At 41.6% G+C, this 17,925-nt stretch overlaps 1 protein-coding gene across 2 annotated transcripts in view; it reads left to right on the plus strand.

Moving 5' to 3' along the window:
* ABHD17B (abhydrolase domain containing 17B) overlaps nucleotides 1–15,628 on the plus strand; it is a 33,788-nt gene extending 18,160 nt beyond the window's left edge. Inside the window, exons 2-4 of one of the 2 annotated variants that reach the window (XM_018562270.1) lie at nucleotides 7,470–7,944; nucleotides 14,014–14,193; nucleotides 15,098–15,628. In XM_018562270.1, coding sequence (XP_018417772.1) covers nucleotides 7,478–7,944; nucleotides 14,014–14,193; nucleotides 15,098–15,317 — 867 coding nt within the window. In that variant the 5' untranslated portion in view covers nucleotides 7,470–7,477 and the 3' untranslated portion in view covers nucleotides 15,318–15,628. Of the gene's footprint in view, nucleotides 1–7,467; nucleotides 7,945–14,013; nucleotides 14,194–15,097 lie in introns of those variants that run through there. The other variant, XM_018562271.1, reaches the window with a different exon arrangement.
* The last annotated feature ends 2,297 nt before the right edge of the window (nucleotides 15,629–17,925 follow it).

A 17,925-nucleotide genomic window follows, 5' to 3' on the forward strand; every position in this document is an offset into this window, starting at 1 on the left:
CCCCCCCACCTTTTTTATATTCTTCTTCCTTTTTTCTTTTTTTTTTCCATAACCTGTATTGTAAGTAAGCACATGGCGCTTGAATAGCAATGGTTTGAACAATTACTAAGGGAGCAGAGGCATCAAGGACTTTGGCAGGGTGTACAGGGCACACAAGAGGAACCCTTGAGAAAACATCAGCTGGAGACAGGCAAAGAAGGCAAGAGGATAAAGAAAATGGGTGCATAGGTCAGAAAGTATTGACTACACATCCAATGATTTGTAGAAGGGTCCATGGTGTAGGCAAGTGCACTATTGTAGATGACAACCAAGAGAGAGGATGTTACACAGGAAGACTTAAAATATAACGTGAAAAAATGGGAAGAGTAATGCAGAGAAAGAAGTGTTATATACTCCGAGAGGGTGTAAAGATGACTGTGTGCAAGAAGTGTGACCTCCTCTGTTATACAGGATGTTGTGTATGTGTGGGGGAGAGAAACACCTTTTGTACTAAACTTGCTAATACTGGTATGCCATGTGATAATCTCTGTTGTAAAGCATGTGCAACACTTACTATCTAGGACACCCAAGGCATATCTGTCCATATGTAGATGTAATGCAAAAGCAATGTGCAAGCTCTATAAAGGGCTTTGAATGGAAGTTGTGGGGTATCATCATAATGCACTGCATTGATGCTTTTTTTTTTTTTTTCTCTATTTCTTCCCGCACCCAAGCAATGAAATCATACTCCAAATATAGGTACAAAATCTGCAGGAAATACAGTTGTGTTCCTGCAGTTCAGTGCTGTAACTGAGCTCTCTTGTAAGCGGCAATTATTTGCAGAGTCTGTGATACACATTACATTCATTGATCTAACCCTTTGCAAGAGACAGAGCCAGGAAAACCATTAATATTGGGTAACGTGCTTTACCTGGCATGATGCCATTTTTATCTTCAGTAGATATTTTTCCCCTAGCACATTACTTCTCGTTATAAATCAACTTTTCCTCTCCCATTTTATCAGTTCAAAAAAGCACCCAAAATCTGCTGAAAATCTAGATTTGGGTTCCTTGGATAACACACTATTGGCTGTAAAACGTTGCTTATTGTTGAAATATCTTAAAGCAACATTTGCGACCCAAGCAAGGCCCTCCTCCTCCTTGCTAAAATGCTGTATTTAGAGCCCTTTCACACAGACTTTTCTGTTAGTCTATGGGCAGCTAGATCTAATTGAATGGGCATCCACTAGCAAGCAGTAGAAATATGCAAAAACATTTCAAAAAATAAAGTTACCAGTCTCCCTCTGAAGATCTGAAGCTTCTCTAACAGCCGAGCAGGATCATGGGGGCAGGCCTATGCACAGTAGAGATCTTCGGCGAAGAGAAGAGACTCGCTGTGGGTGAATACACGCAGCCGTTAGCGTCCACATTGGACAGACGCCGTGGGACACAAGGAGTCTGCTCTGGATCAGAGACCGGCACCATTGCTGGAGAGACTGCTGAGTACAAGCGGAAGGAACAAGTTGATCGGAAAAAGAGGCATTATTTAAGGCAAGTCCTTAAAGCAGCATGGCGGGGAGGGGACACATTTGTGACGTTAATGTCACTTTAAGCTAAATTTGATGCTAAAATGTCTGCTACTGCATTGTGGTTTAGGCCATAACAATAATAATTTGGTTTGCTACACAATGAACCTTTGAGCATACATTTGCAGATATGCCCAATCCTTCTCTTTATAGGAAGACCTCTTGCATAATCTAAAAGTTAACCCTTGCAGTGGGGCGACCCCTTTACTGCATGGGTTAAATCCTTGTTTTGGTCTAGGGGCTAAAATAAAGAAAATGTACTCGCCTGATCTTCAATTCCACTTGGCTGTTAGACTGGTTCCCACAGCCTATTCTTCCCTGGGCTCCATCGGTCTAAGGAGCCATGACATCAGGTCCAATACAGCTACATTAGATGTGAGGACACTGAGGAACATTCGACCGCCAGAGTGGATGGAGGGAGGCGAGCACTGATTGCTGCACGACTGAGGATCAGATGAATATATATTCTTTAATTTAGCCCCTAGACCAAAACGCGCAGTTAACCCTTGCAGTGGGGCTACCCCCCTCACCCACACCCCATTACATTTTTAGATTTCTTTTAATTTCTTCAAGTATTGTGACTTATTGAGCGCTCAAGTGACTCACTGCTAGCTATGCAACTGTATGTTTGACCCTAAGTTGGAACTAGTTAATTTGAAGCACAATGGTTTCCAAGAGAGCACTTTGTTTTGCCCTTCCTTTTTTTTTTTTTATTGTACAGCTTTTGTTATGTGTAATCTGAGCAGATGTGCTCTGGGTGAAATAATAGTTTACACCACCCACTCATTATTTTGCTTCATAGTAAGTGTCATCTATAGCCAGAATTGGCGTATTAACTAATTAAGGATTTATTTTTCAAGAGCGCATGATCTGCATTTGGAACAGCTTAGAAAAGGTGTGAATTGGTGAAAGGTTATGTAGGGAAGGTTCTTAATCTGACTGATCAATTTACTAACAACTGTGTATTGCAAGGACCTACAAAAGTCAAATGTTAAAGTAAAAACATGGCCTTCTCCATAATTAATGGAAAGGAATGGGTGCCAACACGTAGCCACATATAAGTACTAACATATAGACCTATGCCAAAGTAGACTGAACAGTAGATTTTGGCAAGGTAGGTATTGTGTTACAATAACTGACTTTGAACTCGGGGAAAACAGAAAATACTCCAGGTGTTCAGAGCAGAATATTTACTCATCATTATTTGTTATAGCGTTCCACAAATGATCTGGGGTAAATGTTTGGCAGGTTTACAGGATGGTCTGCAGTGCTGCATTTTTAATAAGACAACATTGTCTGTCTGTAGGCTTTTTTTTTTTTTTTTTTTTTTTTAGATAAATAATTCCCCCTCTGTGTCAAGCCCAATAGGTACCCATGATGTTTTACTGGAGGGAGAGACATGCATGCCAGGCACATGCAGATTAAATGGATGGTTTACTCAGACTGTTGGAGTTTAGATTATAACATGTAAGTTTTAACTCCTAAAAGCTACCCTATGTTTTTTTATATATATTCCAGTTCATGTTTGCATCATTTATAAACAAAAAAATATTCCTCCTGGAATATCCACTGTTCTGAGGTATAGGTACAGCTGACTGTTATTAAAGTCTGTCTCCAGGCAAACAAAGGACGTACCCTTGCAGTGGAGCTACCCCGCACTACAAGGGTTAAGTACTTATTCATGAAGTAAAGCAAATTTACTTACCTGATTCCCGCTCTTGCCAACTCCCTGAGAATTGCTTGATCACTCCCCCAGCCTCTTTTTGCCTGGGCTCTAGCAGCCTAAGGACCGGTAATGCCATCACCTCTATTGCAACTTCCATTGACCTGCAATAGACTTGAGAATTCCGAGGGACATTTCACCAGCTGGAGGGGAGAAGAAGAGGATGCTGACTGCCAGGAGAAAGCAGGCATCAGGTAAGTAAATCTGCTGCACTCTAGCCCCTTGATGTAAAAGAACACTTAACCCTTGCAGGGGTCTACCTAGATTTTTGGTTTGCCCAGAGATGTCCTTTTAAAGAGGAACTTTACTCCTATCTTCAAAATAACAAAGGCACATTTAGAAATGTTTAACGACAATCTACAAACACATACTTCTAGATAATTGGAGGCTTTTTATTATTTGTATTCCTTATCTTTTTTCTTTTCCTCCCCATTCTTCTCAGAGTGGCCATTTTTACTAAAGGCAGATGAATGTCTCCCTTTACTCCCTGGATCTCTGGCACATGTGACTAGGACATGTTACTATGCACATCATCTCAGGGGAGGAAAATGCCTTTCCATGAGATTACAGATGAGATTCCCCAGCAATGCTCTGCTGATGACGAGGCAATCCCAGGATGCAGTGCTTGTGTACAATTACATCATTTGTGAACAGGAAGTAGAAAAAAAAGTAACTAAAACTGTTTAGCTAATATAAGATGATTTCATATCCGCATGAAGAGGTGTAGCTGTAGGTGATTTTTAGTCAAAGGGGGTAAAGGTCAACTTTAATGCTGTATATGTTCACAGTATCTGAGCTGTACTCCTTTTTTTTTTTTTTTTCTTTTTCCCCCTTGAGCATGGTGCAGCAGATTTGGCTTGGTTTTCCCTAAAATCCCTAGCTTTACCAAGGTTTCCCAAGTGTGCACTGAAGAATTTTGGCATGCAAGACCTGTTTTTTATGCAATCAGGCTACCTTAGTACAAATGACAGAGAAGTGTTTGCTATTCTATTTTTATTTCTATAATCTGTGGAATTTGGTCTGCACAATGTTTAAACTACAAATGAAAGCAGACTCCTCAGTGGCCATGGTAACCATGCCTCTGCTGAGCTAGGCCAACCCCACATATTAACTAGGGCTCGGAACAAAGCTGTTTTTCATAGATCTGCACCTTGTTAAATTTAGAGCTGCAGCACTTTAGAATCACACTGTGTTAAAGAAATGCATGTCTCGTCTAGGTAGGAAAGGTGTCTGAATTGTGTTCCATTGTAAACCGTTTCACCATTACGTTATTCCGTAGAAGCGGCCAAGCTCAGACTCAATCAATTTTGGAAGCAGTCCATTAAATTATTTATAATTTTATTTAACTGCCTTTTGAATAAATAACATGGTCATATAAAATGATTTCTACAGGAATCCCTCTATTTGGTAGGGAGTCGGCTATGAATATGAAATAAATCCTTCTTCCAATAGCATCCTGACAAATAGATCATTCATCATACTGCTGTTTTTATATGGCTTGTATAATGAAGACTAGGGTTGCACAGATACCAAGTACAGTACGAGTACATGTACCGATACTTGAGCTCCAAGACTAGACTAGAGAAAAATTCAAAAATTAGGAGGCAGCTGTCATTTTTAAGGAGCACACGGAGCTCCTGGGATTTGTACATGTCTGTTTTAATGTACGATTTTGATTTTATAAATATAAATAAAGGGATGCACAGATACCAGTTTTGCGAGTACGAGTACTGGTACTTGCCGAGTACTTACAAGTATGAGTACTGATACATTTTTGTTTATTGTCATGTGACAGTTTTTCTAAAACAATACAGACTAATGATTTCAGGACAGTGGTGGAGCACCAAAGCCAGGTCCCCGCTGCAACCCTGGTAGTTCTCATGAAAATGCCAAGTATCTGCACTGGTATTCGAAAAGTATCTGTGCATCCCTAAAAGACCATCCACAAAAAATGGATTCCTAATAGAATTATGCCCATCTTTTAGGTTGTGTTTAATACCAGAGGAAGAGTTCCTAAGCAACGTAACCAGTTTTCCTGTAAATAAACAGGGCTAGATTTTGTATCCAATGTGCTTGGACTTTTCCACATTTTGGTGTTGCAACCTAGCATTAAAATAGTTCTAACTGGGATTTTATGCCACTAATCCTTGTTGTTTTACAGAAAAAAAGCCTGAAAATCCTTGATTATGTTCATGGCACAAATGACTATAAACATTTCTAGCCTCCTGCTGTGACCACTCAGGTGGTCTTGGGCTCTGAAACTGATCAACTTTCATCCTTGCAATCATGAAAATGAGTGTAGGCGTTCAAGGATGGTGTTTAAAGGTGTACTTCTCCTTTTTTTTTTTTTGCCTCTCCATCCCCGATTGTGACTAACCTTAGGATCCAGTGGGCCATATAGTGATGATCGTGGGGGCAGCAAAGACATAGGTCTGTTTTAGGTAGCCTTATCCATTGAAGCCCAACTGTAGAAGTTCTACATATCAAAACAATAGTAGAACTATATTTGAAAAAGTTTATTTTTGGAATGTTTGTTTCAGTTATATAGTAGTTAATGGTGTCACATCTACACTCACCGGCCACTTTATTAGGTACAGTTTGCTAGTACTGGGTTGGACCCCCTTTTGTCTTCAGAACTGCTTTAATTCTTTGTGGCATTTGATTCAACAAGATGATGGAAACATTCCTCAGAGTTTGGTCCATACTGACATGGCATCACACAGTTGTTCAGATTTGTTGGTTGTACATCCATGATGTGAAGCTCCTCCAGACTGAACCATTGATACAAGGCAGGGTAGATCCATGCTTTCATGTTTACATCAAATTCTGAACCGACCATCCAAATGTCTCAACAGAAATCGAGATTCATCAGAACAAGCAACGTTTTTTTATTCTATTTTACAATTCTGGTGTAGCCTCAGTTGCACTTCTCTGGCTGTAGCCCATCTGCTTCAAGGGTCGACATATTGTGCGTTCAGAGATGGTATTCTGCATACCTTGGTTGTAACATGTGGTTATTTCAGTTACTGTTGCCTTTCTATCAGCTCGAACCAGTCTGCCCATTCTCCTCTGACCTCGGCATTGGCGAGGTATTCTTGCTCACTGGATATTTTCTCTTTTTTAGACCATTCACTGTAAACCTTAGAGATGGTTGTGCGTGAAAATCCCAGTATATCAGCAGTTGCTGAAATACTCAGACGAGTCTGGCACCAACAACCATGCTATGTTCAAAGTCACTTAAATCCCCTTTCTTCCCCATTCTGATGCTCGGTTTGGACTTCAGCAGACCATCTTGACCATGTCTACATGCCTAAATGTATTGAGTTATTGCCATGCGATTGGCTGATTAGATATTTGTGTTAACGAGCAGTTGAAGAGGTTCACCTAATAAAGCGGCCAGTGAGTGTATGACTGTTTTTGACTATACTGATGGGGGAAAAAATTGTAGGAGGAGGATGGAAAATTTTTCTCAAATAAAATTCTAACAGTGAATGGTTTTCATTTGAGAACCTCCTTACGTTCCAGAATCGAATGTCAATACCAAACAAAATTTCTAATTAAAATTTGTTAAATCTCTGGCATTATCGAATGTTCCTACGAACATTTGCTAGCTCATGGCTTGAGAGTTTTGCTCTTTCTTTTTTTTTGAATGTGCAGAAAGAAAAGTCCTATGCCCAGCAGGAGGCTGCAGATAATGACTGCGGTTTTTGTGTAAGAGCATTGGTTTTTCTATAGACGTCCAACAGGCAACACACATGGCGAGGCAGGGACCTGTCAGATTGCTGTAGCGGGACTTCTGCTTTCATGTAATGGCTAACTTTTTCTCATTTTCTATCTGCATGCACTGTGATGCTCTGTTCAGAAGAAAGAGGAAATGTTTATGGAGTTGAACAAAGCACTCTGGTCTGAGAAATGAATTTCTGTTGTGTTGTGCTGGAATAAAGTTTTTTTTTATTTTTCCATTACATGGTTGCATTCGCTGTCACCAGTACAAACATTTTTCCTGGCCATCGGGGACTAGTAAATTCCTCTTGAAATAAACCATCTGCCGGTTTTTTTTCAGCAAAGATCTCTTCATGAATGTTTAGTGGTCTTTTAGGAACCACCTTTCCTGTTATAAATGATACTGTGACTTTAATAATCGCTGAATAATGTAATAATTGATGTATTTTCTCTTCCCAGAAACCAACATGAATAATCTTTCATTCAGCGAGTTGTGCTGCCTCTTTTGCTGCCCACCATGTCCAGGGAAAATCGCCTCCAAACTTGCCTTCTTACCTCCTGATCCAACTTACACTCTCATATGTGATGAGAGTGGCAGCCGCTGGACTCTTCATTTGGCAGAACGAGCGGACTGGCAATATTCTGCCCGAGAAAAAGACGCTATAGAGTGTTTCATGACTAGAACCAGCCGTGGAAACCGCATTGCCTGCATGTTTGTACGCTGCTCTCCCAACGCTAAGTACACACTGCTGTTTTCTCATGGAAATGCTGTAGATTTGGGCCAGATGAGCAGCTTTTATATAGGACTTGGCTCTAGGATCAATTGTAACATATTCTCTTATGATTATTCTGGATATGGGTCAAGCTCTGGAAAGCCATCAGAGAAGAACTTGTATGCTGATATTGATGCTGCTTGGATCGCTCTTAGAACAAGGTTAGTGATTCTGTGCTATGGATTTACGGTTTGTTCACTGTAGAGGTAGGAGGAATGCACAGCCTGCAAGTTGTGGCACATCTCCGAAAATTGGATCCCTTGGCAACATTTTTTTCGTTGGGTTTGGATAGTGGGAAAGGGCTAGACCTGGGATGGCCAAACTCCGGCCCTCCAGCTGTGGTGAAACTACAAATCAGGCTTGGGGGAAGGGTTAAAACCTCTAAGGGTATCATTGTATGTGTGGGGGTTTCCATTCTCATATGGTCCCTCAAGTGATTGATGAAAAGAATAAAGTAGTTGCAAATGATGGGAAATTCTGGCGGCTTCCCCCGCTGAATACAAAACAAAATAATCTACTGATCTCTCATGGGCATCGTGCCTGTCTGCCTTTTACAAGTAATGGGTGTTTCAGTCCACATTTTAGGTGTTCCTGACTCTCCTGAAGTCTGTATCTTCTTAAATATGGCTGGAGATGTGCTTTAAAATGTTCCCTCTTGTTTGGGGAATTCTGGCAAGTAATTATAACCTATAGTTTGTATTTCCTGTATGAGTCAAGACCGTATCTACTTCCTAGGAATGCTAAATGTGTCAGGTAGTGCATGTCCTTACATGGCAGCTTCAGATTCATAGGGTGAGCTTGGTGCGGTATCTCCAATTTGAAAGACAATCCACATTGATGAGTATGGCATCTGGGATGTCTAATGAACACACGAATAATTGAGGCACTCCTTAAACACTGAGCTTGCCTGCTCCAGGTTTTTATTTTATTTTTTTCAAGATGAAATGTAAAAAGGGCTCATTCACACCATATCTGTTGCAATAATGTACAAACAGCTGGGTTTTAATGCATGTTACAACAATATAGAATAATGCACTGCATTGCCATTTATTCTTGTCCCAGTAAAACAAAACTCAGCCCCCACTATAGCCCCCCTAAACATATGTGACTGCTCTGTGCGTTGTGGTGCACCATGTTGCCAAAGATAGTGCAGGTGTGACTTGCTTTGTGTTGGGGCATGTTGAGGTCCCATTCAAAACGAAGTGATTGCCTTAACACAACACTCCTCAGTGAACAGAAACGTGTGCTTGTTTTTTTTTTTTTTTATAATGGTAATAAAACTGAATTGTATGGCCAGTCATGAGCTTTATGTAGGCGATCCCATGTTGTAAGTGTGGCGAGAGTGAGGGGGGAAGTCAGAGGGGACAGTGTCCGCGTATATGGTGGAGTCCAGATACATTCTGAGAGGTGGGTATTACTCAAGTCTACTTCTAATGTCACCCATCCTTTATGGGAGGCATTGAACGTCCAGTCTAGGAGCCTAACTAATTGAGCTGCTTTGTAATACTGTTTAAAATCAGGCACGTGTGCTTGTTCTGATGTGAATTCACTGTATTGTACGGATCCCCAAAATGCTTAAATGACTGCATGTTCTTTTGCTTTGTAAAAGTAAGACTGGATCAAAAAAAAAGTCCTAGTAATGGCATGTATAAATGCTTTGTGGGACAGGAAGTTAATGAATTCCAGGTGTCTGGAGTGTAATTATTGTGTTCCTCCCATTTCTGTACGCTTACAGAGAAGTGACTCAGGACTTCGGAAGCATTAAGTGCTGACTCGGTATTTGAATACATTCTGCAAGGTTGTGAAAAGTGTGGTGTACATCATAGGACTGGCATGATGCATACATTTGTGATCATTACTGCAGATCGGTTTCTCCATCAGCAGTTTATGTGACGTTTAAAGGAGAACTATGAGATGAGTGATTTCCACTCACCTCATAGTTCTAGCCGACCTGTGACAATGAGACTGTCACAGGTAGGCTCAGTAGATCGGGAGTTGAGCGAACACATACCGGCGTTCACTCACCTCTCGATCCTGTCACGGCTCTCTGCCGTGACAAGAGAGGGGCTGGATTCCCCCCCTCCCCGATCCGTCAGCGCTGACTGGCGGAATGGACGGGGGAGGGGGCGGGTACAGCTGGCTCTGCCTCTAGATAGGCAGACCCAGCTGTCAGTCACGCAGCTGGGCGGATCCCGGCACAATTGTCGGGATCCGCTGCTGCGTCTCAGTATACCGCGAGCAGCTGCTCGCGGTATACTGTGGCGTCTCAGTATACAGCTCGCTACAGCTTGCTGTATACTGAGCCTAGGGTTACGGGAGGACGCTAGTTTATGTCCTCCCGTTACCCTAAGGAGAACTATGGGGAAAAGACTTAACCCCATAGTTCTCCTTTTAAGTACTTGAGAAAACTTCATGCAGTACCTCTGCCTGGTTAGGTGCCCATACACCTTACTACCATCGCACGACTTTCGTTATGCGATGGTTGTAAGGTAATTAAAAGTTTGTACGACCTGCCCATCTTGGACTGGCAGATCGTACTTGCGATCATTGCAAGTCCTCCCCGCTGAGGGGAGGGCTTGCAGATGATTGCAATGGTGAGCGGGCAGTGTGCGCTTGCGCACCTCGGGCCGGGCGGCTTTCGTCTTGCGATCGCGCTACCAATCCACCGAAAATCGTACGATTTTCGGCGGGTCTTCTAACGTGCTCGTTATACGAAAATCGTGCGGCCGTACAGTAAATGCGGTCGCACGCTGCCAAGCAACCTTAAGATTATCGTACGATCGTGGGATCACCCGTGATTATCGTACGATAATCATCAGGTGTAAGGGCACCTTTTAGAGTTAACTACTTTTGCTTTTCTACTGGTATACACCTTATGAACTTGTACAAATTCTCCCATCAGCATCAGACTTCCATTTTCCATGACAAGGTAAATGCTGACTGGAGGTGTGAGGGGACAGATGACCTCACCAGTCTGCTCTTCACTGTCACATGCTGAGGGCAGAGAGGTGGTGAAGTTGTATTTAACGGCAGTAGAGAAAAACAGGTCACCAACCTGGCTGTGCTATCTGGTAGAACAAAACTGGAAATTTTTTGGCAAGTACAACAGCTTCTATATGCGTCTATAATTGTCAGAAACTCCGTTAAAAAAAAAAAAAAAACTAACAATACACCGAAATGCAACCTGCCCAATGCCTGACAACATTTGCTTAGGCTAGAATTTTTAAGCAACAAGGAGGCATGATGATCGAGAATATGGAAGGGAGTGAATTTTACACTCCACCTTCTAATGCAGCATTTCTGAGGGGCTGACATCATTGCCAGTGGACCTGAAAGCATTCAACATAAAAACAAAATGGCATATCCTACATGAGGCTTGGACTTTACAATCCCACCCTGAGCATAGGGAGACGTAAAGAGAGGGCTCCGCTACAGCACTACAGTATACAATGCACTAGACCCTGTGAATTTTAGAGATTAGCAAGAACTTGGCTAATCTCTAGAAGTGAACTTGCCACTTCAAGATTTTAAATGTAGGAGCTACATCCTAAAACCTTGAACAGAGTCTCTTGGACTTCTCTCCTATGTTCACCTTCTCTCCGCTGCCAATGCCAACATTTTCAAAGTTTACCTGTACAAATTGAAGAGATAAGCTGATTGGTTGCACGGGCAGTTGCTCTGGATTCTGTCTGCTCCAGTTTTGATAAATGCCCCCCCCCCCCCAATGAATTTTCATTCCAAAACATGTAGTGTCAGCTCTGCCTACCTACATTCTGATGGATTACAAAGAACACAGCCCTCTCCATCGTCTTCCCCTTTCTAATCTCCTCCTTGTGCGCAATCGGAGAGCCCACAACCTTATCAGTTCACAAGGTTTCTGGCAAAATCAGCCGGAACTTTTTTACACGTATCAAACTGATATAACAAAACACTTTCAATGCTATATTTAGGGAACAAATAGAAGTTCATTATGAGGCTTTACATACACCTTAAACAAGCTACTATGTTAACTTTTTCAGTATCAAAACAAGGTTCTCCAATTTAGGGATGTGCAGATACTTGGCATTTTCACCAGAACTACCGGGGTTGGAGCGGAGAAGGCCCTAGCATAATATATTCAATTGCATTTTTTATTATACTGTATGATTTTATATTTTAGGAAACATTGAAAGACTAGACTAGAGACAAACTCAAGTTGGGAGGCATTTTTAAAGGAGCATTGGCTACGGGGCTTCTGGGATTTGTGCATCGCTGTTTTATTACATGAGATTATGAATGGAAATTATATATTTATAGTACGGTACTTGGTATCTGAACATCCCTAGTTGCCATATGTCGGACATATGTCTCCAGAACAGTGAGCATGGAGAAATCTCCCTGTACTCAAATGTGCTAGGTCCTGTTAATTATGAACTTTGCAAAAAGCCCAAATGCTCTCCAGAACATAATTTGTGACTGACGAATCCCTTAAGGCCTCATTCACATGGGACTATTCGCTTTGGCTGAGGATCATTGCAGCAGGAATCGCAGGTGGGTCCGCACAGATGCGCCAAGTGAATGATAGGCGGACAACGGCTGCATCTGTCAATGGTTGTCCGCATGTTATCGTAAATGGAATGATTACCTGCGGCTCAGGATGGATACAATTTGTGTCCAGGTACAAGCATTGGTTTTAGATGTATTCGGTCCCAAATCCCATGTAACATATCATACTGTTTAAAAATAAATAAAACATAAAGCTGATAAAAAGAACTCCGTGGGTAATTTAATTATTTTTCTAAGGAAAAAAAGGTTCCCAAGGGACTTTGTTCTTCATTCAGCTTACTAAAGTCATATTGTTTTACTAATGAAGCCATTAGAGCATTTTCTGTTGGTAGAACTAAGTACATACATGGCTTGTGTTATTTGATGCACACGACTCCCCACTATTCTCTGGATGCAGATGAAAGTAAAGGAAGGGGTTTCTTTATTGTTTCAAAGGGTTTCTGTACAGCTTGCAGATGAATTATTTGGCGAAATCCAGAACGAATACAAACCATTACAGGCTGCTGGACAAAAAATATACTCAAACTATTAATGCTATCCAGCAAGCCTTGCAACTGTGGTATGATAAAATTATTCTGTTTAATTAGGGGAATGGTTTGGGGTCATTTTTTTCATTTTGTTTAAGTTTCTAAATTGATCACTCATACCTGTTACCGTAGGGATGCACCGATACTTTTTTTTCCCGGTACTCGCCGATACCAAATACCGAGTACCGGAAGTCCCATTCAGGAAGCCAGGCGGCGTGTGATGACTCGCCACCCGGTTTCCCGATTAACAAGGAAGCCGTCCCATGCTTAGTGACAAGAAAGCATGGAGCCTGCTTGTTGGCCAATCATGGAAGCCGGGCACCGTGTAATGACGTGGCGCCCTGCTTCCTGATTGGCTGGGAAACTGGCTCCATGCTCCCTCGTCATGAGATGAGGCGGGAGCATGAAGCCGGCTTCCCGGCCAATCAGAAAGTGGGGTGCTGCGTCATTACACGGCGCCCAGCTTCCTGATTGGCCGCGAAGTTGGCTCCATGCTTCCTCGTCACAAGTGACGAGGGAGCATGGAGATGGCTTCCCGGCCACTCAGAAAGCCGGGCAGCGTGTAATGACGTGCTGCCTGGCTTCCTGATACAGGAAGTACTCGGTATCGCCACCAATATTAGTATCGGTGCATCCCTATTAAACAGTCTTCTGGGGTTGTTTTTTTTTTTTTGTACAAATACAAAACCCGAGTATTCCCAGACCAATATGGGTTAGCCAGTCAGATATCGCAGCAAAAGCTGCCTGCTTTGAGTCTCTCTATCTAATTGAAACTTTGGACAGAGCTGCTTGATAAGGGATGACTCGCTCTGATTCATTCACTTGTATGTGTAACTTGTATGTGTCATTCACTTGTATGTGTAAGAATACTCGCCCAAATACTCTGTATCGTTACCGGTACTAGTATCAGTGCATCCCTAGTAGTTTGCATCCAGCGCTGTGTAATCACCAGGCTTTTTATAACAGGTGGTAATAGGAATAAGAATGATTTAAAATTTGAAGTGCTGACTAGAGAGGCCATACTCCTTGTATAGCTTTACCTGCATGTTTGATTAAGTGCTTAATACTTTAATTTGTGTTTATTATATGGTTCTCTTTACAATATCATTTCTAAGCTGCTAGCAGATCTAAATACAACTTAATAACCTTTCCTTATAGGTATGGTATACGCCCAGAGCATGTGATCATCTATGGCCAGAGCATAGGAACTGTCCCCTCTGTGGATCTGGCTGCTCGATATGAAAGTGCTGCTGTGATTCTACATTCTCCCCTTACCTCTGGGATGAGGGTAGCTTTTCCTGACACCAAGAAAACGTACTGTTTTGATGCATTCCCCAAGTAAGTAATGTGTGATTTACCCTTACCTTGCTTCTGTTACCTGACTGGATGTTCTTGCAGGGCAAATGTGATCCTCATATCTTATTTATGGAGCTCATTGGCTGGATGTTCTTCCGGGGCAAATGTGATCCTCATATCTTATTTATGGAGCTCATTGGCTGGATGTTCTTGCCGAGCAAATGTGACCCCTTTTATCTTTTTTTAAGGAGCACATTGGCTGCTTTCTCCTGAACCTGCCAAGCCTTGTTAATGGTAACACTTAAACCTGCTCTTGCTATCATCCAACCAAGAATACCCATTTTCTTGGTGAGAGTTTACAGAATACTTGTGACATAAAGAAGATACTTTGCAGCATTTACCAACTAACCTTGCATTTTTATTAAATCAAGAGTAACGTGTAATAAAAGTAGTGACAGCAGTCCAAATGGTCATAATACACCATGCTTTCACAAGGCAACAGTCTGATATCCTTGGGCTTGAGCCTTAATTGTAGAGGACAGTTGTACCACAGGTACAGTTGTCCTTTTTAAGCCTCAAGTTTACCAAAAACACGGATGTGCAGTAATACAGTAACCAAGTGTAGCTTGTTCAAAAACAATGATTTCTTGTTGGTTTTTTAGTTTTCCTTGCACAATTGCCACAAGTACATGTATATGGTGCAGTGCAAGCACAGCGTACTTCCCCTTTGGGACTAATGGTATGCTCAGCATTTATTAGTCTTAGAACTTGGCTTGCATATTGGCAGCCTGTACACAGCATCTCAGAATAATGTGTGCAGTGGGGGAAGAGACAACATAATCTGATTTAGTAATTGCCAGAGCCTACAGCATGAACTTTGGTTTTGTAATGCATTATTATTATTTGGCATAGCTGTTAGTGTAATGCCCTTTATGTTTCCTTACAGCATTGATAAAATCTCCAAGATCACATCTCCAGTGCTGATTATCCATGGCACAGAAGATGAAGTTATTGACTTTTCTCATGGCCTGGCACTGTTCGAGCGTTGCCAAAGGCCAGTGGAGCCCCTGTGGGTGGAAGGAGCTGGACACAATGATGTGGAACTGTATGGACAATACCTTGAACGGTTAAAACAGTTTGTCACGCAAGAGCTTGTAAATTTGTAAAGTTCTACTTGGTAACAACAATCTCTCCCTGCGGCAAGGAAGGTTTGCGCCAACTTTCACAGCAGTGCATTGCAGCTCTTGCCGGCCACCAGAGAGTTTGACCGACCATGTTTCTCTTTTTGTTTTGCCGGACTGTGAGCCATAAAAAGGTCCTATTCAAACCTGAAGGTCTGTTTTGCAAGTTAAGTTGGTTGCCTTAACAGATGTACAGGTAATGATTTGTTTAAGGGGATAGCATGTCTAGAAGATTTTACTATATTTTTTTTTCTCAGTCTCCTGTACAGTGTTACAGATTAGACCCCGTATGTGCTGCCACTGATCACGCTAAGGTACACTTGCAGAGGTTATAAATTAATTTAAAAAAAGTTGCAGAAGCTGAGAGTACTAGATGACATTGGTACTGCTTAGAAGGGAAGCTCGGCTTTATACAAACAAGCAGATACCTCAGGTTCCCCTATCTGCTAGTTGATAACCTGCGTCTGAAATTTCCTATAGACTTAGAGAAGGTTACAATGACAAGGAAATTATCAACATGGTACTTTATAGTGGGAAGTCTTCTACATACTACAGTTGCTTTCCCCATTTTCAGCACATAGAGGAGTTACCCTTTATTACCATGCAGTCAGGTGTACAATACAATCATCACAAGTCTTAATACTATTGCATGCTGTGAAGAAAGCTGTGTGTACACATGTGAAAATGGTATGCACCCAAATAATTTTGCTTGCCTAGTCCCAAGGGTAAAAATAGCAGTCCTAAAGGAACGCATCATAACGGGAAAATGTCACTGGATGTGCTGCCCCTTTAACATCAGTAATGAAGGTTTTTATACCAGTATTAGAATGTGGAAGTACACTAATCTGCCGTCAGGCTTTTGTTCTTTACCTACATCTGTGTCATATTTTTTTTTTTTGTGTGTGTGTTTCTTACAAGAACTCTTGAAAGAAGCAGCTCATCATATCAGCATGGCACATCCATACGTACTGTATCTAAGATGAGCAGTGTAATTACATGGCAACAAACTGATTGTGAAAGTCCCCTCTGTTATTCACAAGGATAGTTCTTGTTTACCAGGTGCCCAGGGACTAGTAGATCAGTTTCTGAATTGTGTGGGCTTTTGTAAAAAGCCAGATCAAACCATTTTCTATCTCTTATGGAATACAAAGCATATCAAGTGGGCAGAATATTGTTGCCAAACACCTTTACCCATTTCCTTTTTAGCTTCTCTGGGATCCTTACCACCTAGGAAGTCCTGCAGCTTCGCGAAGCACTGATTCTGAACTAGAAGCTGTGATTTCATACACTGAACCATAAACCACTATATACATATAAATGACTTGATCCAAGCAGATTCTTTTTACGCGAAGTATCCACAATAATATGAATGCACTTTTTACTGGTGTACATATTTGCAATGCCATCCAAACAATATTTTCGTAAAAGGTAATTGACAGTTTTGCAAAAGGTGCAGCCTAACTCAACCACGTCTGTAGCTGCTGCTGTTCTGTACTTCTTTCTACATGTGCTAAAAAGGGAATATTACATCTTTGTTTTCTGTTGCTGAGCAACAGCACGCTGGACTCTAAACTGACAGAACAAGCTTCCTTGGCCAAAATCTTTCATTACGGTCAGTGGGGGGTTTTCAGGCAGCCCCTTTGGATACACTGGGCTGGATTCCACATATTCCAAAGTGGGCCCCTTTTTTTTCTTTTTAGGCTTGATTGTATAACTTGCCAAGGTTTTTTTTTTTCACTCTTCCAAGGCGCTAGGAATGGGTTGTTATTTCAGTTCAGTTTTTTTTCACTCAATACCAATGTATCAGTAGGCTACTGCTACATCATGTGTTGATTTGGGTGATGCTCTTTAAATTCTAGGACCACCGTAATACCACTAACTGGCCAGTCAGCTCCGTTACTGGTACAGATCCTTTTAAATGCTAATTTACAGTACCAGGCAACATTCTATAGACCTCACTGACTCTTAAAGACGTTTTTCTTAACTCTAGCAGTGGGGCTACCCCCACATTGTAAGGGTTTAGTACTTGTTTTGGTCTAGGTGCACAAATAACAGTTATACTCACGCAAAGCTTGGAGCCGGATGGCTGTTAGACTGGTCCTTCCAGACTCTCTCCCCCTCCGCTCCAGCAGTCTGAGGTCCTATGAGTCATCAGGCAGGTATTATGCCTGTATAGGACATGAGGAAGCCTACGGTCATATTATTGCTGCAGTGGAGGGGGGGGGAGAGACTGGACAGAGCACTCTTAACAGCCAGCCCCACTGCAAGGGTTAAAAAAAATTATCGGGAGTTCTTCAAACATTTTGTTTAATAGACCCCCCTAACAGAACTTTTTAGTTTTTGTTTTTTTTGTTATATTTTGCAGACAAACTGCATGATTCTACCAATTATCTGGATTTTTTCTTAGTTTACAAAAAATGTTTTAAATTTCATATATATATATATATATGCAATCGTGGTTTTTTTTCTCTCTCTAAGTTGCCTGTCTTTCAGTTTAGGTTGGCTTTACGTTTCAATTTTGAATGCAACTGCAGTTTAACAATATGTAGTACAAATTGTGAATGGATAACACTGTGGATACATATAAAGGCCT

Source organism: Nanorana parkeri, unplaced genomic scaffold (assembly GCF_000935625.1).
Source record: "Nanorana parkeri isolate BGI_ZX_2015 unplaced genomic scaffold, ASM93562v1 scaffold569, whole genome shotgun sequence".
Lineage (NCBI taxonomy): Eukaryota > Metazoa > Chordata > Amphibia > Anura > Dicroglossidae > Nanorana > Nanorana parkeri.